Genomic DNA, 23213 nt, shown 5'->3' with positions numbered 1-23213 from the left:
TTAATGCCGGGCTCCGAGCACTGCCGCGGCTTCGTGCTGAAGGGCGCTGCCGAGACAGACGGCCATGGTGTCTGATCCAGATACGATGGTGGAGGATCTCAAAGCAATACCATAATGGTGCGCTCATTCCTTAGACTTCCCTTTCAAGTATCATGCCATTCACTCCCTGCCAGACCACAGCGAGGAGAATCTTCTCCAGAGAGAGTCTTCTGCTTCGGTCCCAGGGCGCTCGCCAGCATGTGTGTTGCATTAGCTGACCACACTGAAGTGGGTTGCGCCACATGACAACCATATGCATTTGCGCAGCGCAGTTATTAGTGTGTCCTGTGAAATTTTCCATTTCCATTTGCTTGGATTAAAGATCCTGCTTAGCTAGCTAGCTTTTCGTTATAACCATTTTACTGGTCTGGCTAAGAAACCTTTAATTGGCATCCATATATCTCCGTCCAATCTAGGGATTTGTCTGCAGTGTGGTGGGCAGGTTGCCGCTCTCGCTGAAGGAAGCAGTCTGTTTCTATTCTAGTTCTTAACACTTCCTTTGAACCGCCCGCCAGGGTGTAACACATGCGGTATCCCAGTGTTTTCAGCCCCCGTTTTTGCTTAATGTGATGGTGGCGGTGGGCCTTTGTTTGGTAGCAGAGTCATACTACAGCAGGCTGCAACCATCCATGATGAAGCATTAGCAGCAATCTCCGTGCGCTTGTCTAGGAAGGTTTTAGTTCAGTTCATTAGATGTAGACTCCTGAATTTCACATTTTCATGCGCTCTGTCGCCATATGGTTAGAAATTAACAGTACTGCTGTCCCCATGCTCAGCAAAGGGTTACTAGTGCTGTTAGCTAGAAGTCAAAAGGAGCACTATATCAAACAACTGCATAAATCCCTTGTAATTTTAAAATATAGCAGGCCCTGGCCTTGAAAAGATAATTATGCTATCTGGCTCGTTTCTTTATGAGGTAAATAATTAAAGGAGGGAAAACATTTTAAAAAAAAACCCTCTGCTATGCAAGAGCTGGTGGTGCACTTTAATTTTCAAATAGTTACCTTCTATCACAAACACATCTGTGTGAGTTTTCCTCCAACTGTTTGGAGGAACGTTCTTAAAAGCACTTAACAGTTTTGAAAGTAAGGATAATTAATATTTTGAATTGTTAACCAATGGCTGAGATGAATTTCCCATCACTGACAATTCTTAAATTAAGATCAGCTAGTTCTCTGCGGATAAAAAAGAAACGAGAAAAACCCCGTAGGAGCAAATTTAAGAGAATCTGACAGTCCATGTTGTGCAGATCACAAACGATGCCACTGGCCTTAGAATCTATGAATAACAAATGTTCCTGTAATTGAATTTTACAGGCGCCAGGGTCTGTACAGTTCCGAGTTGCACATGTGGGTGTTTGCTTTAGACCAAGTTGTGTATTTATATAGCCAAGGAAAAACAATAAGCTCCATGACTTGCATCTATCCGCTGTTTAGAAAAGTAAATGACAGCTACTGAATGTTTGCAAAGAGCTGTTCACAATCCATTGGTCTCTGCTTATGGATATTCTCTAAGCAGAAAAATGAGGTAAAAATTACCAGATAAATTATTCATTGCAAACGTTATGCTGCTGTAGAAGTCTTTAGACTTCTACATGTATTTATATTGGCTGTTTCATACTCATTTGTGAGAAAACCTACCTGTGGAAAATCTTGCTTGTGAAAATCGTAAATATTTTCTTTTTGCGACGGATGAATTTGAGTCTTCCATAATGTAAGTTAAAATCTCAAGGAAATATTCATTGTGTAGGTGGAATATGTCAGCTCAATAATTCCTGTGCCTGTGGACTTTACTATCAGTAACTCAATTTTTTAATTTATGCTTATGTAAGACATCTGTTATTCTCTCTCATGAGCATGAGTCACTGTAGGTTTCTGTTTGACAATGTGGTCTTTGTATGCGAAAAAACATTTACTTTGCTTTGCACGTTAGATAATAAAGCAGGGCAATTTCCCAATTATGTTACTGTTCTGCTCATTAGCTAATATTTATATCTGATACTTCTGTTTATATTGTCAGATCCTGAACTGTCCACCTCTATCTTATGTTGCCATGACACTGAGTTTGCAGTGGTTAGTAATATTGGCAGAGTAATAGAAATTTAAAGGAATAATGTGAAATTAAGAATGCCTCAGTTAATGTTAAAAAAAAGGCATATGAATTTTTCTTACGTAATTAAAGATATTTTCATTTTACAGCCCCCCTTTTCTAAATCGTAGGAGAGGTGTTTTGTAAGAATATCAAAATTTAAATTCTCTCTCCTGTTAGGTGTTCCCACTGTTTTAGCAACAGTGAGTGAGCCTAGATAGTTTAGGAACAGTCATAAAAATAATCAGTTAGTTTAAGATTGTGAGAAGTATGCCTAAAACTTGCAGACCCTTTTCGATATGGATGTTCTAGAATTGCTATAGTACTTCTATATGTATGCAAAATAGATCAAAATCACTTGAAACATTATAGTTTTCAGTAGAGAATCTACATCCAAACATGACTATCCACATGAACACACCTTGAATTTCGATAAACGATGAGAACAGAGAAGACATTCTGAATTGCAGGGGCATTCCAGCAATAGGAGAAGGTTTTCTCGTGGCCGTTCATTTTAAAGTCTAAAAAAACTGTAGAAAAGAAAATGATAGATAAATGAAATGAAGAGAAATTTGGCTTTTGCGATTTGGAGATTTGAAAGCCCCCCCAAGACTTCTGAGGTTTATGATGTCCTTTTAGTTTGTTGAAGTACAAACAGCTTTGCAAATAGTCACAATCCGTGGGGCTTCATAGCAAATTTCTGTATTAATGGAACATTTACGCGCAGTTACAAGGCGGCCTTGTATGTAACAGCTTGGTCTAGGTATGCCAGACAGCTGTGTGAGTAGTCTCAGCTATATATTTATTTGACTATAGAATATGATTGTATTTCCTGAATAGGTCAGTGGCTTATAAGCAGCTGGAATTCTATTCCTTATATTGTTCAGTAGTTACCAGACATGTGTAAACTTTTTTTTTTTATTTTTCAATATGGGTTACTTTTCCATTGCAGGTTTTTTTTTACGTATCTTCTGCCACACAGTGCTCCGTCCTCACTGAGACCATTATTGGATAAGATAGTCAATGCAACAGGTAATTCCATTAAACTTGGTAATGCCAAATATCCTTTTTTGGTGCGACTGTCATGTTTGGGATGTGAGGGATGCTGCTTTTATGTGTATTGCAATAGAACCAGATTGTTCTTTTATACAGGATAAAATTCTCCCCGAGCAGAGAAAGCAAGAATGGCCCTGAATATCAGTGAAATCATATTTTGAGGTTTTAACTAGGTTTTCAGACACGCATACTCCTTCCTGATACCTCAGCACAAGGGTGGATTGCGTCTTTATATGCACTTCAGTAACAGTTGGGATAAGTGCGTGTGTGGCTCAAAAGTGTGATCCCCCTTTAGTGCAGAATCTCACAAGGACCAGTCCAAATAAAATTCATTCCCGTTCAAGGGGCCAGTGCACAACACTCTGTGGCCTTTTAGTCCCACGTGAAGGGTTGGGTCAGTGTGGACTTAACTGTATGATCTGGAAAGTCCCTGTCTTTGCCAGGGGAAATTTGAGTTATAAAGACAAGATATTTCCCTATCTCCAGTGGTGCTAACTATGCTTTTATATTTCAGAAGCCAGAGGAATTACCCTAGATCTTTGTTAATTACAAAGACAGTGCCTTTGGGACAAGAGTGGTTTGAGTTGTGTATGCATTTTGAGGCTTTTGGTGTCTTGCTCTGGGGGTTTTGTATCTTGTACTATGCCCATTTCATGGGGAAATTTAACGAGGCCGGGCCACAAATAATGAACAAACAAATCCTTTGGCATTCCCTGTATTGTCTAAAGTTTGTCTCTTGTGGGGAGCCCAATGCAGTGATTTCTGCCTGCAGGCCCAGGGTGTCCAGCTGGACTAGTCACCCCTTGGCAAGCCTAGTTACAGCAGGGCTCGTGTCAGGTGTGAAAACCAATTTGGTGGTTACTTTGTAGTACCTAATGAACTTTATATCCACACCGTGAGACCATCGTAAAGTAGGGCACCACCAAGTTCTGATGCTTAGGACTTTATCTGAAGGCAACCTCTCTTTACGTCTGTGAACTTTATTCCTCATCTAAATCATTCTTTTCCTGTGCTTTTAAAGGAGAACTTCACTGGGGAATAGATGAAACAGCTGCTCAGCTAGAAAGAGTTTTGAATTTGTATAAGAGTGGAGAGTACTTACAGAACACTACTCGGATACCCAAAACCGGTAAAGTATTCTTTTTCAAAGTTTAACATCAGAGGCTCTGCTTTGTCTTTTGTTTGAGGTTTGAAAGGGATATTATCCAGAAAACTGGGGACTCAGAGGCTCTTGAAATCATGCACGAGTGCAAGTATGAAATGATTTCAAGTAAGAAATGATTTCAGGTATGCTTCTTGCTTCCTGGGCACTTTCTGAAGCCGCTCACACTAAATAAGGTAGTCGGGCTTCTGTAGGTGCGAGCAGGGTGTGCTGGGGAAGAGGGCAGGGCATGGAGCGTTGCTCTCTGCAGCAGACCTGTGGAAAATCTGTTTCATAAACTTGCGCTGAAAAGTTCAGCAGGTCCAAGTGCTTCCCTACTGTGGGAGTGTGAGAATCCACCCCAAACATGAGCTGATGGGAAGGTTAAAATAGGAACCCCATAAAGATGCCCTAATCCTCTGTGGATTTCCTGAGACGTAGAAGAATTTCTTGCAAACTTGAGCCTCTGTAGATCGGAAGAATAAAATTTCTTGCTTTGCCGTAAGGATACGGTATCTCCCAGCTTCTGCTAACAATAGGATAGCAAAAAGGCACAGGTTGAAAATGAAGCTGCACAATCGCATCTTTTCTTTTTCATAAAATATCTCTGGCACCGCAGGTATGTAAAATGCTATTCAAGCAACTCTGGTATAAAGGGATGCATATTCCACCCAGAAGGATACCTTGTGGAGTCATACATTTCAAATGTGATTATATGGAATGGAAATGTCTGTGAAGCTGAACAATTGAAAAAGCTGTTGCACAAATTATTTTTTGTGTATGTACAATATTCATGTCAGACTGTTGACATAATTGACTGCAAGTTGATAGGAAAATTACAGTTTTGCTGCAAAAGCACAGTACAGAAGGAGAGATGGGTTCTAAATGAAGATGAATGTTGGCACAGAGCATTTGCAAAGTTCAGTGAAGCATTTTCTCGGTGAAAGACAAAGGAGCCAAATTCATTCCTGTCGTAGCACTGTTCACCTCAAAGGGCCGTGACGCCGGGGATGAATTTGACCCACTTATCAGAAATAATTCAATATTTATTTTGTTGTAAAATTGGCAGGAAAATTGTTGCAGGTGTTCATTTAACTTTCTAATTTTCAGCTTTTCATCACAATCTGTGCTGAGTGATGCCTGTCAACACAGCAGAATTATTTTCAGCAGTACAATCAATAGTACAAACACGTCCTTTGTTGAAGAAGTGCCAGGAGGGCTGAAGTTTTTCTGTGATGCTGGTTGATTCCAGATTTAACTGCCATATCAGGATGAAGGGAGAAAAGTTTAGGACAGCAGCAGTAAATGTAACAGTACAAGTTTCTAGTAATATGGAGCAGAGCTCCCTGTACATTTGGCTACTATAATAAATACACATTTTTATGTTAGTTTAATTCCATAGAGTTCTGGATAATATAACATAGAATCTGCTACCCTTGTTCAAGGTTAGTAATGCTTTCCTGGGCAAGTAGACCTTTTCACTTTGAGGACGCTGCTTGGGCAATTATGTACTTGTCAGCATCAGCAAAGATGTTGAAAATACGTAGAAACTTTGAGTAACATGTTTGGCCAGTCTAGGAGGGTGCTAAATTGAAGATCATGAGTGTAAATACATTGATATGAAAAAGATCTCAACCTACAGCAAGCCTGAGAAATCAGACATGCTAGTAGAAATTATGCTTACAGGAGATATATTTTCAGACTTAGCTGCCATATCTTTAAGATGTGCAGGCCTGTTTCTCGTTTGCTCTAAGGCCGCTTTACCCAAACAGAAAAGGCGTTGTAATTTATTTCTATTTTAAGGCTCCTTTTCCTTGCCAGAAAAATATGACAAAGTCATACCATAAGGGTGAAAGTAGCCCTACCTACTCATTCATATCACTTTTATTCCACACACATTCCCCCCTCAACTAATATTTCACTTACAAAGTCAAACTAGAATTCACTGTTAATGTTCCCAGTCCAAAGATTATTCAAGAAATGAGAAATTCTTCTGCGGTACAGTGATGCTGCAGGAGAGGGTGATAGTGGTGCTGAAAGAGGATTGGTGGTGTCCGTGTTACCAACCTCTCCTCGCTGGTGAGACATTCCCAGTTGAGTTGGCTTCCTGGTCTAGCAAAACCAGGGCTGAACAGAAGAAGACATTCCATATTTTGTATAATTGGTGGGTAGTGGGGGGCGAGGGGGGAGAGAGAACTGTGATACTTTCCCAAACTGCAATAGTATTTTGGTCCTCTGTAGGCTTTAGGAGGTCACCGTATTACTCAGAAAGCAAAGGAAAAATATTTTTATGGCTATGGGTTTTTTAAATCTTTTTTTGTCTTGTTCTGCAACGTAATGAAAGCTCAATGAGACTGTTTTCCAATGCAGTGCTAGATTAAGTTAAAACTAGAGATTATGGTTTGATTCTGAAGCCAGATCACAGTTAATCAGGGCTTTGCATTCACATACGAGGATGCCAAGATCTCACAGGCACAAGTTCACATAGATTTTGGTTCAGATGATGGAAATCTCACAAGATGAGTGATTCCCGAGATTTTCACTCTCTCAAATGGCAGAAAAGATAAGAATTAACTATTCAGTGTGAGGCAAACTCTATTTTGGTCTGAAATCTTAAAAGAAAAAGCAGCAATTGCCACGAGTCTCCACTGACATCTGAAAGACTGTGACAAAGTAAGACCTCTCTGGTGTATGATCTATTTTCAAATACTAAAAGCAAAACTAGAGAAGAATTCAGATCCAAGAAGTGCAGTTTTTTGGTTTTTTTTGTTCTTTGTTTTTGTTTTTTTTTAATAAAAAAGTAGCACTTTCAGGTAATGATGCTTTAGGATTTGCCTTAAAAGTTTTGAATGTTTTGAATTATCCATTGTCTTGAATAGAGTGTTATAAATTCTTACTAGGAAGGAAGAGATCATGATCTTGGGCAAGTGATCTAAAGACATAATTAAAATATAAACTTTTAGGAAACAGGCTGTTATCTATGTGAACTTATGTTTTTGAAAGGAAGACCTCCTCCTATGAACAACATGAAGTGCGAAAGGTGATACTGATAATCAGTAGGAAAGTGACATGAAGAAAGTTCTTGTCAATCCTAGTGCTCCCATAAATAAAGTTTAACAAGATGACATAGTCATATTACAGAAGGTCTTGGATATTAAGCTTTCACTGTGCTTCAGTTGTAAAACGTTTTATAGTGCTGTAAATTATATTATGCCCTGGACTTTGCTTTAGTATCTTAGAAACAGAGTAGAGGCGCGGGAGACATTCGATAGCTATGTATGTGTTCTGTAATCATAAATCACACTACTGTTAATGTTGATATAGGAACATTACAGTGTTTAAAACAACACCATGAGCAAATACCTTTATATTTCGTTGACTGTTGATCTCCCTTGCCGCAATCCAGAAGAATGTGAATTAAACCAGGAATCATGTTTTTCTTTTCACATCTGTTATCTAAAATGATTAAATTGTTCCTTTAGTTATCAAGATTGAGAAAAATATAAAAAAAATTACTGATGTTCATCTGTAAAGTCCTGCCCCACTATCAAAATTTTTATTACTTCAATCAACTGACACTGATTTGTACCAACTGGCTGTCTGGCCCTTAAGCTAAGCCCCAGCCTTTCAGTTAACTCAGAATTTACTCAGAAATGCGTGAAATCAGCTAACACTAGTAAATCCGATAGCTTTGTTATTCATTAAAGCTAATAGATGACCCATTATTAGGCCTAAGGCTGTGCAAGCCCACAGAAAGGCATGATTAGCCTCTGTTGTTGGTTGAAAGTACATTCGCAATCCTGAAAAAGCTGGAAGGGTGGACATAAAGCAAAGACACTTTGTGTTTTCCTTTGTCTTAAGACAATTTGGCAGGATTATGCTGTATGTAAACATTTACAGTACAACCGTGTTTTGAAAAAATATTCTGCAGGGTCACTATAGCAACCTGCTTAGGAAATTGTAAATCTATGCAGGAATTGCTGGAGTCAAGTAGGGCATGTGTGGTTGTGCACATGTGCATGTGCAAGAGAGAAATTTTGCAAGGTTGCTGAATATTGTTTGGGGCGGTTTGTATACCTTATGGAAGGCGAAACACTAAGACCAGAAGCGTCCTGCCGAAGGCGCATGCAGACTCAGCAGGGAACATACTGCAGAGCAGCCCTGGCAGCCCAGATTCCTGCTTTATCTGGCGCTCGGGTGTTTTGTGTTCCTTTTCCAGGCGGCTTCGTGGTGAGCTGAGGGGTAAAGGTACATGGGACTGAAAGCGCGTGTCTCCCTCTACCCGCTGCCACGCTGAAGGCTTTCGTATTAATTGCGTAGGCATGCCCAGCACGCAGAGAGATACAGGAGGGGTTTTTCATTGCACTCTGTATGGTGCTGGAAATGCAGCAGGGCAGCACAGGTTTGCTCCAGCGAGACTGAGTGGTGGAGGGAGGGTGGTGTAGCAGCAGGCAGTGATTTTCTCCCAGCGTATAAATCAGGCAGGGGGCCATGTTCACCTCCACCATGAGGTTGGCAAGGTGCAGCTTTTCTCCATGTCACTAGTTTTGTCATTAGTGCAGGGGTTGTAGCCTTCAGATAGAAAACAGTGATGGGTTTGTTGTTGCCCACATGGGAGAAGTGCATCTCCGCCATCGTGCACATAATACATGCTGCTCATTAAGTGGTGTGTTCTGGTCTAATTTTCTGTCTGCTGCTGCTAAACTTCTCTAGGCCAAACTTGGCAGCTTGCAGCAAAATAATTTTTGCTGCTAGGCAAGATCCTCAGCTCCTCTGAAAAATACTAATGAACTTATCAAGTATCTTTTTTAAATCCTGCAGGCGTCAATCTTCAAATTTAAATACCCCCATACATGTACATCTGACCCTATACACCTTTTGGGTCATGCATCAGCACCATTGTTTTTATGAGCAAGCGGGCCCCATGCAGTTTATGGACGTTTTTGGCGCTCAGTTGTTTGGTGTGGTAGTCTTCAATAAATAGGTGTGTGCAGCAGAAACGGCAGTGGATGCAGAGTGGCTCCATAGCTGCAGCCTGGTGAGCTGGCTGTGGACCGTGGTGTGCAAGGGAGAACAGAATCCAGCTGTGCAATGTTAATAGGAATACAATGTAACATAACATGTCCTTCTTATTTATTTGTGTTTCAGTGGCACCATACATACCACTTGAAATGTGGGTCCACTGTAAGCACGATAGAAGCACATAGAAAGAGGTAATGTTGCTTAGCTTGCAGCCTACATGTGTGAAGCAGCCGTAGGATGAAAAATACACACAGAGAAGCAATACTGTCTGCTGGTCTTATGGCAAATCAGTGCCCTGCCAGACCTTTCTATCCTTCTAAGCGGTTGTGACTTGTCAGAAAGGTTTTAAAGCAGAGATGCCCAGGATACACCTAGCGTGTCCTTTTCTCAGAGACAGCAAAAAATAGCTTTCCATAGCACAACTGTGCATAAGCTTTTATGAAGCCTTTTGTCTGAAGAGTGTTTAAATGTGGTATATTGAAGTAAGAGGAAATTTTAGCATAAAACAACTCATACTACAGCATAAGTGTATTATTATCTATTTAGAAACTGATTCTCTTCTCTTTAATCTCCCTGCGAGTCAGTGGGACTGCTTGTATAGCAAAATACTGCTCAATACCACATTTAACTGAGATTGGCAAGATCAGAGTCTTTCTGCTTAATTGCAAGCAAAGCAATTAAAAGAAAATACAGATTCAACTGCCTGTTTTATGCTAGAGAGGAGGAAAAGAGGAAGGAGGAAAAAGAGTAATACAATATCTGTTTCAGGGATGGACATTATTGCCTCTGTGTGATTGACCCATGGTGTATTGGCAGGTGATAACTAGAAGTGAAAACTGGGCAATTTTCCAACTAGTAGCTGTAGCTGGTAGTAAAAATGCAATCTGGCTGCTGTGGCTGAAATAAACGGTCATTAGGGCTGATTAAAGTCAGATTTAGGGTGACTCAAACAAGCTAAAAGGGGGAAACCACAGGCGGTTTCACATAGTTTATAATATACTTGTGGAGTTATTTATATGATTCAGTCTAGTACAGTGAAAATGAGTATGTTTGTAGATTATAGCTGGCTTTGGGACAATGCAGGTGATTTTTGATAGGTTATGATTTTTAAGCATTACTTTTCTTTTATAGTTCTCGCACTAGTCAGTGACGCTGCAGATTATTTTTAAAGATGCCTCTTTTATCTGTCCTGAAAAGGTACTCAATTTGCACAGGCTATAGCTGTAAGAAAATCAGCCTAATTTTGTTCTTGCTTACTTGCAACGAATGGGAAATGATAGCATTCACTCAAAGAAGTCGGTATAAGACTCTGATCTTATACTGACTCTGCGTACAACTTTGCTGAAGTTTCTTGGTTCATGCTGAGAACTGGCCGAGCAGTTTTCAACACAGTATCTTTTAGACAGAAATTTCAACTCAGTGAAAGTGAAACTTCTCACAGGAAGGCCATTTTCTCAATGATTTTCTTTTTTATTAAGTTAAGAAAACACAAAATACAAAGATTGTTTTATAATACAATTGTTGATTTATTTTTATGGTTTCACAGTCCCCATTAGCTTATAATTACTTTTTTAAATAAAAAGGTTGACTTGGAAATGGACAGTTTGGGATTGATCGAAACGGTGTGTTTTTGTTGAGCAGAGCAAGCTTTAAAAACATTTTAAATCTGTTAAACAAATCTCAGAACAAAGTTTTTGAGATTTGCCTAGATTCAACATAGGAAGATAGTTTGAAATTTCAAAATGTTTATGTGGCAGGAAAAATGTTTCCTACTCAGATTTATTTGCATAACTATGAGCAACGAATCAGCTCCCATCTGTTAAGCTGGAGTAAATCTGTCATAAGTGACATCAAGATCAGGCCTACTACATTACATTTTATTTGCTTCAATCCTCACAAGCGAGTAGATGGAAAAAAGAAATCCTTTTTTTGATTGTGATACCGGTAAGAACGTCTTGCACTTCTCTGATCCATTCCTTGCCATTACTGTGATAGACTTTATATACTCTGTGTCACACTACGTAGATGTATGCAAAAGTGTAAATTTATGGCTGCATTTATAGTATTAGGCAAGTATTTATTGGTTTTAAACACCGTTAGTCTGGAAATCGACCAGAACTTTGACCTTTTTATGATGTGATTTACTGCCGTGAGCCTTCGAATTCCATGGACTCCATTTAAGTAAGTTTCAGGTCTTGGCAGGACAAAATCCTGAACTAGAGCTGTCTTTAAACCGGCGGAGTATTGCTAAATTGGGCAAGTAGCTGCACTATAGTGGCTGGATGATCATTTAAAGGTGTAAGGGAAGCCCTGCTCTTTAGCTGAGATTTGATATGGTTGGCATTAATGTCTGCCTGACTTGCTTTGTGTCTGTAACACAAGATAAATTTGTGCTGTAGCATTTTTGTCTTGAGGTATATTGCAGTGTGCACCGCAAAGGCTCTACAGGATTGCAGAAGCATGAAACAAAGGGCTATAGCTGTGCTTCGCTGTAACGGGTTATTGAGCCAATTTTGCCTAAGAGGGGAACAGCCCTTTAAATTACTGCAAAGAGTATCAACATTTGGATTCATTATGTATTTAGATATCTCGTGCAAATTAGGCATTTCCCTCCTGTATGATTTGGACTGGTGTCTGAGGAGCTGATGCAGCCCTGTTTGGACTGACGGCTACATAGCCACACATACACAGTGTGAGCATTTATTTCCTGCTGGCTGCTGCTAATGGAGTACAAGTAAAAGCAGGAGGTGCCTATCATTGCCGGACACATTTTAATAAAGGGGCATCCTTCAAGACTGGCCTTCCTCCTTCTCCTCCTACCTTATGTGAGAAAAGTCTCTTTCTTCACAGTTTGTACAAATAAGGGCTAAAGGGTCAGCTCCCTAATTTGTCACAACGTAAACAAGAGATTCCAAAGGTATTTGCCTTCGCTTTGCAAATTAGGAAGGCCGCTGCCTTGCCACACTCAAGGTAAAGCAAAGTTTGAAGAAAGATGCGATTTCCTCGGACCAGCACTCGGTCGGTATCGCAGTGAGTTTCTGGTTTCTGTAGGCTCAGGTATGACAAGGACGTAAAAGACATGGACAGCACCGTCCCAGGAAGAGTGCCTCCAGGCATCTCTGCATGAGCGTGAGGGGAGGAAGAATCAGTCGTGATAATAATAATTTGAGAGGATGACCCATACGGGCTTCCCAGGGAGGTGGGAGGACTGGGCTGATTGGGGAGTGGAGCGAGGGCGCGGGGCTGTGACTGGACCTACTTTTTGCTCCAGTCTGCCATCCCTCTGGCGAGGTGCTTCCAAGGGGAAGGAGCTGCTGGCAGCAGTCCCTGAGTACGTGTGCGGTGATTGCAGGCCTTTCCTCTGCGGGCCACACAAGCAGGCAGAGGAGCTGCCTTCCTGCTTTCCCCCTGCACGGCCACATCAGGCAGCAGCGTAGTTGGTCCGTAGTGAGTAGCTCAGCTCTACACGTCTGTTTTTAAAAGAACATGAAAGAACGATTAAAGGAAAAATGTTGTAAGACTTATTATGCTAGTGGTAGGAAGAAACGCGGTGTGCAGAAAGGAAAGCTCAGCAGTGTCTGATGTGGCTATTTCTTCCTTTCCGGCCATATGGTCCTTGCTTTGACAGCAAAGTTAGCTGGCATTTCCTCCGTCATGAAAAGGTCTGGTCATGCTCCAGTTGCTACTGACTTTGGTGGAAGCAGAGGTGGACAGTCTCTCTTGTCGAGTCTCCACATGGATGTAGGATCAGGCTCAGGGCTCCAAGTGTGAATGTGAGTTTTGAGAACCAACTTACTGGTCTCTTTGGGTGGTGCTGCAACAGTGACTCATGCTTGAGACGTTTGTGCAGCTCCTTCCTCTTCATGAGAAAAACCACACGGTGGAAAGAGCAACTTGTGAGGGTCCTGTCATGGTGCTTCTCTCGCTGCATTCCCCCTCCGCTAGACTTCCAGCAGGCAGGATAGGTGGGAGGCTCAAATCCCCAAATCTGCAGGAATTCAGAGGTGCGTGCCAGTTTGGGGGAGCTGCCAAAGTTGCCTTTGTGGAAGCCGTGTGCCTCTAGGCTTCCCTTAGACTCCAGGGGCTTCATCTTTACCTGTGCAAGAAACAATGATTTCACAGCCAGGGAAGTGTTCTTTGTGTGGCGGTCACGCTATCAGGTACTAACTTTGTTATGCTACGTGATTTATGTGAGTCCTGCACCCTGAGATCGCTGGTGCCTTGCCTGTTTTAGGGCCTGGCCAACGCAGCCACCCTGCCTAACGGGGAGCTGAAGGAGAGGAAGGACTGCAGTTGTATTCTTTCACAAGATGAGAACATGCTAAATACCATCTTGGAGATTTACTTCCTCTCTTGAACTCACAAGCCGGGACCTCACTTTCATGATCACAGTTGTTGCTGGCCCATCTCTGTTGATTAATGTTTCCAAGCTGCCCAAATGATTTACCAGGCTCAGTCACCTTGGAAAAGTCAATAAAAAGGGAGAACTTCTTTATCTTCTACCTCTGACAGAACCACAGCTCATGTAAATCACTGTTGCGCTTTTGAAATCTGTACAAGTCAGCCGAGAGTCTAACCCGTAACAGTGGTAATGGGAAGAGAGAGTGCTGAGAGGAAGGAGAGTACTGTAGAGGCATATTAAGAGGCATAGCTGTGAGTAGAGGAGTTTAAAAAGTGAACAGTAATTCAAAATATCAAGCTTCTGCCTTAGATGGAGAAAAATATATCATGTGGCGTTGGGGCTGCTTGGCTAAGTCGGTACCTGACTACGTGCCAAGGGCTGCTGCAGCCTGATCGTAGTCACTGCTGTTAGGAGCTGGGCGAGCTCCCGGTAGGGGGACGGGACGTGATCCCTGCTTTCATCGTGTGTTAGTGAGATGTGTTCATTTTCTTCTGCTGCAGTCAATGTTACCCTTTTGCGGCCGTCTTCTGTGCAGTGGGGTTTGGTGCAATTCATTGCTACGCAGCGCTTCCGTAGCCATACAAAGAAGAGCTGTGAATGATCACATTTTGTATCCAGTCAACCTGTCATGTACACTGACGTAAATGGTGATGTATATTGGGCAGACAATGGAGAATTGATACTTTTTGCATCTCATTTGCACACATCATTTTACTGACCTTGACTGTAGGGTACAATGTTCAGCGGTCATCATACAGAGATAGGAGAATATTGTTCAGTTACACTCTATCGTTGTTGTCATCATACAGTTTCTACAGAAGTTAGGAAAAAAAGGGACGTAACCTCTCCCGCCAGTAGCAGTTCTGATTTATGTAGCAACTTTTCTTCAGAGGAAATGTATGCATATTTTTGACAGTGAAATGACCATTTCCAAGTAAAACTGCTTTTTGATTCTGTTTTTTTCCTTTGTGAATGTGAGTCTGCCTTTTCTGAGTCAAGCTTTTTTCTTATTCTCTCTGACTTAGTTTCCTGTTGGTGAACGTGTCTTACGATACTTTTAATGAGCTACGCTTAGAAAAAAGTCCATTTACGGCATTTCTTTCACACTATTTCAGACTGTGTGGTGTGAATGAGCACTTGTTGATGTATAATTCTTCTCCTAACTGAAATACTGGTAGCTTACAATTTGGTAGACACGCTGGCCTCTGACTCGGAGGTGTTCATATAATGCGCTGCCTGAAATATTAGCAGGCTGAGTCTGCAATGTCAGGCAGAAAATGCCTGAACCAAAGTGACTTAAGAATAGGCTGTGAGTCAGGGCGGGCAGCTCCAATTTTCCGTTAATAGATACAATTACAAGAAATATAGAATGTATTTCTTTTTTGAGTAGGGGTTGTGTGCTGGGGGTGGGGTGGGGGGAATGGGAGGGAACCATCAATTTGTGTGCCTGCAAGCTAAATAGAAATATATATAAATGATTAGTTTAATTTGCTGATGCATTCATTAGCGAACCCCCCCCTAAGCAGCTGGGAAACCAAGAGGAGCTGTGCACAGAGAACAAGAGGGAGCTCATAAAGGCAAGTGAGACTGAACGGCAGCCAAAGGAGACGAGTAATCCGCGGGCAGAGCGGAGGCACTGGGCAAGAACCAAGCTGACATGCTTCGTGCACTTTTTTTCTTCTCTCGGAGGCCCATCAAGCAACTCCCCTTTTGTGCTAATCTGAGCAAGCAAAAAAGTTTGCTTAATTAAAAGCCTGTCTTTTCTTCCTTCTCTAAAGGGGCTGGAGGAAAATAGCTTGCTCTTCTAACTGAGAGGGAGGGCTGGGAACGCCTGGTCGGGTCTCACCCTGACAATCCCTCTCCCTGTTAAGAAGTAGGACAGTGAGTCAGTTCATTCAAGTGGATGCTGTTTATTCAAAGGGACATTCTTCCTGTAAAACTCCTAATAAAATCAAAGCCTCGCCTGCGCAGTGGGGAAGGGGAAAGTGTTTTGTGCACAGACTGTTTATTTACAGACACTTTCTCAGAAAAAAAAAGGTGAGAAGAAGAAAGGAAAAAAGGAAAAACAAAGTAAGGTGCAGAGCCATAAACACTTTTGGGAGTAAAACGGGGCTGGTTTGGTCTAGCTGTTCACCTTTTCCGTCACATATCCCTCTCCTAAGCTGTTATAATAAACCTTGCCTGGTAAAAACAGAAGCGGTTTGCTAGAGCTTTCGAAGTGATTACTTTGCTCTGGTTGATTGCAGAGTACAAACGGGTGCCTGCAGCTTTTATTCCTGATGAGAACTACAGATGCTGGCCATCTTACCATCATAAGGGCTGCCTCCTCTCCGTATTTGATGTCAACGAAGCCATTGAGATCTGTGACAGCTACTCCCAGTGCAAAGCTTTTGTCTTAACTAACCAGACGACTTGGACAGGTAGGTCACGGACGCTGCTCAACAGAAAGAGCAGCTGAGTTGTATATCCTGGCTGCTTTAAATGAGGCAGCATTTTAAAATGTTTTGAGGAACATGCTGTGCTCGTCCATGGCAGCTGCCATCAGCAGCCAGAAATGGGACAGTTTCTGAAGCTTCAGCTTCAGCAGAGCTTGGCTTCTTGGTGGGCTTTTCTTTGCCTTGTTGGGGAAGCAGGAGCCTGTGGCTGAACTCCAAGGAGCGGGCACCGAGGGCTGCTGCGCATGGAACATAGGTTTCCCCAACTTGGGGATCCAAAACTTCATTTTAAAATACAGCAGCAGAAACAACAACAAAAGTCCGTGACTTGTTTCTGCAGTTAAATATGCAGGACATGGCCCAACATCTGGATTTAAATAAATCTTTCCAATCCATATGGTGGTTGCGGTTTGACACAAAACCAAACAGGTTCTCCCGTGCATCCAGCCATCTGGGACTTTCCGAGTGATGTAGGCGATATCCTTCTTCTGATGGGAATGATGTGTTTTTCTCAGTATGGGTTTGGCTGAAGGACAGCAAGGAGGGAGTGTTTAAAACTAGGGTGACATGGAAGTGCCTAGCACTCTGTATGATGGGTACAAAGAACTTGGTAGGGGAAAATCCCATTTGCCGCCACAACTCATTTTCTTGTCTTGTGTAACAGAATATAGCTTGCTTGAAAAGATAAATACATTTGCCAATAGTTTTGTGGGCCTGGTAGTCGCACTGTGGTCCCACTGAAGTCAGTCAGGCAATGCCGATTTAGATTAGTACAGAACTGGCTCTGGCTCACTACTTCTGAACTAAACTTAGGCTTATTTCAAGGAACTCCACAGTAATCTGAGAAACAAAAATATTGCAAATGTCCGCTAAGAATCCCCCAGTAGCCGCATCTCCAGGATGGCTTAGTGGTTTAGGAGGGCTGACCTCCACGCAGATGAGCAGGGGGCTCCTAACCCACAGCCCTTCCCGCTGCCTGGCAGAGCTGCGTCTCCCTTCAGCCAGCGCCGGCCAGACCCACCTGTAATGTCCCTGTGAGGTGACTGCACCTTGTGAAGTGTAATGAAGAAAGACAGATTTGTGGGTAGAAGGTACACTGATCCGAATCCACGTTCCTTCATAATCCTCCCACAAGATAAAACTCCCACTGAAGCCAGTTTTTCTTCTCTGATGACTGGTTGTGGACTTTCAAATGTGTGCTGTGGCCTTTAGCATCCGGTGAGTGCTGTGTGTCGTCGTCACGCAGGCAGAGCTGATTTCCTGCCCAGGATGGCCATTGCTAAGGCCGGGTCAGCTCCCTTGCTCCTGCCTTTGAGAGGAATGATGACTGATGCTAGCTAAACCTTGGGAAAGCTGATTTAAGTCCTTATTCTGCCACGCACTTCTTGTGTGGCATGTAACTTAGGCTCTAAGACTCATCTTTCTGTCTGTAAAACTGAGACCTTAGCATATCTTAACCTTAAAGTCAAAATGTATCCTGTGTGCAGTTGGATGCTTTAATTGTGCTTAGGTGGGCAACATAAATATACACCAAGCCAGGCTTGTATAAATATGTGTCTGTTTCTCAGTGCAGGCCCCCGGATCTAAAAGCATTACAAATGAGTAGAAACTTTAGAAATTTCCTATGTATCGGAGTGTTTTAGACAGTATACTGCTATGGCTTTCTGAATTTCATGTGCTTCCCAGAGATGTGAACAGAGACTTCCGTGGAACCCAGAAAAAGCTAATTTATATTAACCTGGCCTATGGTTAACCAGCAACTACTAGCTTATCATGTCCAACTATCTATAGTCATACCGTTGAAGTTAACTAATATAGTAAAAAAAAATCTTTTGGCACAGGGAAATTCGTTGGAAGTTTAGAGCAGGTCCTGTTTCAGATTACAATATTAAAAGCAAATGAGTCAGAGTAGCAATACTGTAAATCTTATTTATCATCAGCTGTACTATGTCATTCCTGATGTATGAGCACTTGAGTCCCTGAAATGTGGAAATTTGGAGTGGAAATTTGGTCAGTAGTCCAGGCATCCAATTTGCCACGTGATACTTTTTAAGGAAGTAGTGCTATTGGAGCCCTCTAGAGAAGCAGGCTGGGAGTAGGTAGCATTTGATTTTTCTGGACTTTAGAGAGCCTGAAGGCAGAGGTTGAACAGCTGTAGCAAACATCTTCTGTGGCCCCTGTGCCGAGGAGCTCGATCACACTCAGAGAGGTGCTTGTCTAGGTGGAAGTGGGGGTGTGAATGAGGTGTTAGTCCAGTAGGCATGGGGAGACTCGAGACCCATGCTGCGGGTCCCACAAATACCAGCGAGTGAAACCTCATTATCTTCGGCCTCACCGGACTTGGATATATATGGGGCAGGTGACTTACACTGCCCAGGGTGTTTGTATCTTGCTAGAGTTTTGTTGTATGACCAGTCAAGCCCTGCTATAGCTGGTTTAAAATCCAGAGCTACGAAATGATCAGCAAGAGGTAGTTCAGGGAAAGTCCTGTTTAACACCCATTGCACGGATCAGTTTTGTAAAGATCCAAGCAAAGACACTGCTGCTTCTGTAAAATCAAACGAGTGCCCTTCATTTAAGCCCTGGACCAAAGCTCATTTATATCTGTGGGGGACTCTTTAAATACATTTTTAAAGATCATATGAAATTTGTATTAAAATCTTCAGATCTTTCCTTCATTTATATTGAGCTAGCTATATGCAGCCATATCTTGATCATAATTATGTGAGAGTAAACATACTGAAACTAAGGGACATTCAGTGTAATTTTAAATGAAAGCATTTCAGTTTTACACCAGTTGAAGATAAGAAAGAGTTTAGTCTTGGGTTACCTAAATAATATGAAATGTCACTGTTTCAAAATAGGCAAGGGGCTCATCACTTCTAATTACAGGGGTTTTTTTTCTCTTTTTTCCTCCCTTTCCTGTTCTATTCAGGTCGGCAGCTTGTCTTCTTCAAGATGGCCTCAAATCATATCATGCCTGATCCTGACAAGATAACATATGTGAAAGTGACAGGCTGACAGCTAAAGTGGCTCAGTTTGACTTGTGAGTGACAAGAGCTGTTTGTGTATAAATATAGGCAGCTGTTACGTTTAAGACGGCTGTGGCCGGAGAGATAATTGCACTATTACTCATTCTAATCTATAGAGTGCTAAACAAAACTTTAAAGAAATAACCTGCATGACCAGGATGAATGTGCAATAAAACAACATTTTGAAAATGTGATTTTTAAAACAAAGCAAAATACAAAATATGATACACTGTTAGGGTATAATTTTGGTTATAAATCAGCTGGCAGCTCTAGCTTTTCTAACTGAGGTTAGCATAATTTTTCTAACCTGCGCATATTTGCACAGGGATGAAAGTTGATCATTTCTGTGGGAAGTCTGCATCCTCTGCATTGATATTTATTTGGGCAAATACAATCACAACAGAGTTACTGAAGCATATCAGTTTGTAAGTTAAATATCAAACGTTACTGAAGACAATCAGCATTTGTGTTAAAGCTATCAAATATGCAAGACCAACTTATTTGTCAGAATGAAAGATTACTTCATCAGTGAATTGGTTGTGTTTAGAATTGCAAGACTGTAGCTAATTTTCATTTTTGCTTCAAATATTACCATAAAGTTTCATTTTTAATTTAAAGGAGTCATGTTGTAGGTCTAGCAAATCACATAAGCATATGAATAGTCCCACTGAAAGGGCAGGGACTTACCCAAGTGCTGAGTGCTTTGCTGAAATAGGCCTAAGCATATGCTTACAATTAAGCCTGTGCTTAAGACTTTTGTTGAATCAAGTTTGAATTGTTCACTAAGCCACATCTTTGACAGACTGGCAAAGCAATCCGTCTGGTGGAACAGTACTATTTTAATGAATATCTTACAATTATTCATATTTTTTATCATCAAATCCTTGGTTTTCTAAGGCACTTCTTGCTAATTCTTAGAGTGAATGAAGTAAATGACCTTAATAATGGCAAATGAACGCTAGCCTTAATTCTATATAAAATGCATTTTATAGGCATGGTGTGTCTAGAGTATTTGCTTTCAGTGAAAGCAATAAAGTAAATGCTAAAGTGACCAATGTCATACTGTTTTGTAGTTTGTACAGTCAGGAAAAAATGTACTTTTGTTTCTTAAATTGTTTATTTTTGTAAAAAAAAAAATAAATAAAAGATAAATACAGTTTCTTTCATACATGTTTTTTCTGTGTTGCAAATAAATGCCTAGATCCTGTGAAGACTTGGACATAATGTGTTGTAAGTAAAATTAAGCAGGGGTATTTTTCCAGGAAGAAACTTAAGTTGTTCCAGTGACTTCTACTGACGGGTGTATTTCTGGAGGCAAACATTGGCCTTGTCTACATGTTTGCCTGTAGCGAAGCAAGTGACCATTAGAAGAAAATGCTTTAGCAGCCTTTCTTTCTTTGTGGTTTGAGTCATGTCGCTGCCAATCTTTTAGCCTTTGGAACGGGTGAGGATTAGAAGAGAATCTAAAGTAATTGCTCGTAGGGCTAAATGGTGGCCTGACAGTGACACAGTTGGCAACAGCTCCTGTCTCACCGCAGTTCCTCTCAGGTCACTGATACTGTAAGAAAACTTCTAGCAATTCACTGACATGACATGCTGTAATGGCTATAACTCACAAATTATCAAACTAGCAGCCATAATAGCTCAGCTGATTGTATCACTGTGCACTTAGGAATCCATCAATCACTCTGTGGTAATAAACAAACACTAAAGATTCTTTTAAAAAGGCTACATAAATCATGCCAACACATACTGCACAGATCATTGCAGTGATACGGTTTGTTGGCACCGAGGTGCTGGTATGTATTTTGAAAGTCTTTAACCTCCCTAGTGTGCCTTCGCATTAAGTGCTACACACCATTCCAGAAATACTCACCGTTTAAAAACAGTGTGAATACTTAAATTCTTTAGTCACATTCCTAGATAAAAATTATCAACAGTTAAAAGAAAAAAGAGATCCAGAATAATTCGTTAATATTTTAGGCAGGTAACTTAGGATGATTTCATTCCGTCATTCTCTGTGCACCTGAAAGAAAGAGCTCTGAAATCAGAAAATGTTTACCTCTGGCATTAAGCAAACTTGCCAAACCAATTTACATCCGCTTTTGCAAACAGAAAGCAAATAAGCAAGAAAGAAAGAAAGAGAACTGTGAGTCAAGAAACTGGATTCTAGATTTCAGCAGCAATCAGCTTTATCCAGGCAGTTTTATAACTCTTTGAGAGTAAGGCTTTCCTGTGGAATTGCTGATTAAAATCTTAATAAGAGAGGCGCAATACTGCAATATGTTAGTGTAATAGCTGTAGTAAGCACTGAATTTATCGAGGGAAAGTGTCTTTGGCAGCTGGGGGTCTGATTCAGCAAGCTGCCCTGCTGGCGCTCGTGGCGTGGACGCTCCTGAGAAACCACAGTGGAGGAGGACGCACGAAGTGAGCTGGCGGGTCTGGGCCAGGCAGCCTGGGAGCTGCACCGCGTTTTCTGTGCAAAAAGGCAGTTCTGTCCCCCCCACCAGCGTTTTGACTGCTTTTTACATTTCCTGGCTTCCTCAAGCCACAAGGTAGAAATATGAAAGAAGACACCCACAAGGCTTGAAATGACTGATGTCTGCGAGCATGCATGCATGTGTATGTGTGTACTTATTTATGTATGGGTCATGCTGAACAGAGAGCTATTATTTACTCAGTGAAAAACCAATTGACTGTGTACAAAATGAAGTGCTAACCAGGATGTTGAATCTGGAGAAGGGAGAACTCAGTGAAGCAGTGGGTGCTGCTGCTCTCAGAGGGGCTTTGCCAAGTGCTCGCTCCTGGCTGTCATTGTGGAGCGGAAATCTGGCAACCCCCCAAACTGGCTGCAGGTCAGAGGACCTCGCAGAGCTGCCCACGGCCTCCGTGCTGGTTTGGTGAAGAGATGACACTATCCCCATCACTGGGAACAGACTTCAGGCAAAGATGTGCTCAGCAACCGACTGCCTTGCACCCCACCACTTACCTCTGGCCGGACCCTGGAAGGGACCTAACGGAGACATTGGCAGCCTGGGCTGGACGGGAACAGCTCTCCAGCAAGACCCTGCAAAGAGACTTCCCCAACGGGAAGAGACTGGAGGGAGCCATTTCAGAGAAAAGCATATTGCCTTCTTCCAGTGGCTAGGCCCTTTCTTTCTCCCAGAAAATGAAACTTGCCTACGGTGTGATGCTTAGACCAAAATAAAAATGTGTTCTTCCATTTTTCTGTATGATATCTGAGCCTACAGTTTTCTCTCTGGTCATTTTGCCGAGCTTTTCTCCCTACCTCTGAAAAATGCTTCTTTTTAAGTGGAAAGCTGAAGTCTCAGGCAGTCCGCTCTAGAAACTGAAGTTATTGCATCATATCTCATCTATGAGAAATCTCATCTGTGGTGAGATTTATGGTATGACCATGAGCATTTATGACCCTGAAAGAAAGCCTGACAATTAGTGGGCCCTGTTGTCAGCTGAGGAGCTTTGATAAATTTGTTTAGACAGTGAAGGGGGTTTGATGTGCAGTGAGACGTTTGTCAAGAATCACAAAGAGATGTTCTTCCACCACAATTTAGTACTGAAGAGTTTAGAACTAAGGGTAGGTACTACTATTTCTAATTTACTTTATTCTGCCTTACCAAAGCATTTTGCTTAGTATTTCTCTCAGCCTTCACCACCAAATTTCCTATGGACTTTGTGAGAACAGTCTCCTGGGAAGGCGGAGAGTGGGGTGCAGGGAGGACAGCTCCTCACACTGAAGGCAGGTCTTCCTCTGAATAGTATCCATACGTGGTGTGGTAACTGCTATGGATCACTGCCATGGCGCAGGAGCTGCTCATGGTAGGTCCATTATAAATGCACCATCAAGAGCTTGCTCCTGCCTCTGAAAGCCTGCGCTCTCCATCCACGTATGAAACAGTTTGTATCATGTATTAGGATAAGTCTGGGCAACCAGCTGAGCAAAGAAGGGGTAGAAGTAGTAGCAAAATGCTAACCAATCA

The 23213-nt window shown here is 41.8% G+C and overlaps 1 protein-coding gene across 1 annotated transcript in view; it reads left to right on the top strand.

Moving 5' to 3' along the window:
- PKDCC (protein kinase domain containing, cytoplasmic) overlaps nucleotides 1-22389 on the top strand; it is a 41740-nt gene extending 19351 nt beyond the window's left edge. Inside the window, exons 4-7 of the mRNA XM_068939713.1 lie at nucleotides 3080-3159; nucleotides 4205-4312; nucleotides 15995-16168; nucleotides 19119-22389. Of these exons, the coding sequence (XP_068795814.1) occupies nucleotides 3080-3159; nucleotides 4205-4312; nucleotides 15995-16168; nucleotides 19119-19204 (448 nt within the window). The 3' untranslated portion in view covers nucleotides 19205-22389. The remainder of the gene's footprint in view (nucleotides 1-3079; nucleotides 3160-4204; nucleotides 4313-15994; nucleotides 16169-19118) is intronic.
- Nucleotides 22390-23213: the final 824 nt, after the last annotated feature.

Source organism: Struthio camelus, chromosome 3 (genome assembly GCF_040807025.1).
Source record: "Struthio camelus isolate bStrCam1 chromosome 3, bStrCam1.hap1, whole genome shotgun sequence".
In the NCBI taxonomy this organism is placed as follows: domain Eukaryota; kingdom Metazoa; phylum Chordata; class Aves; order Struthioniformes; family Struthionidae; genus Struthio; species Struthio camelus.
Note: the sequence above shows the minus strand (reverse complement) of the source record. Positions and strands in the feature narration are given on the sequence as shown.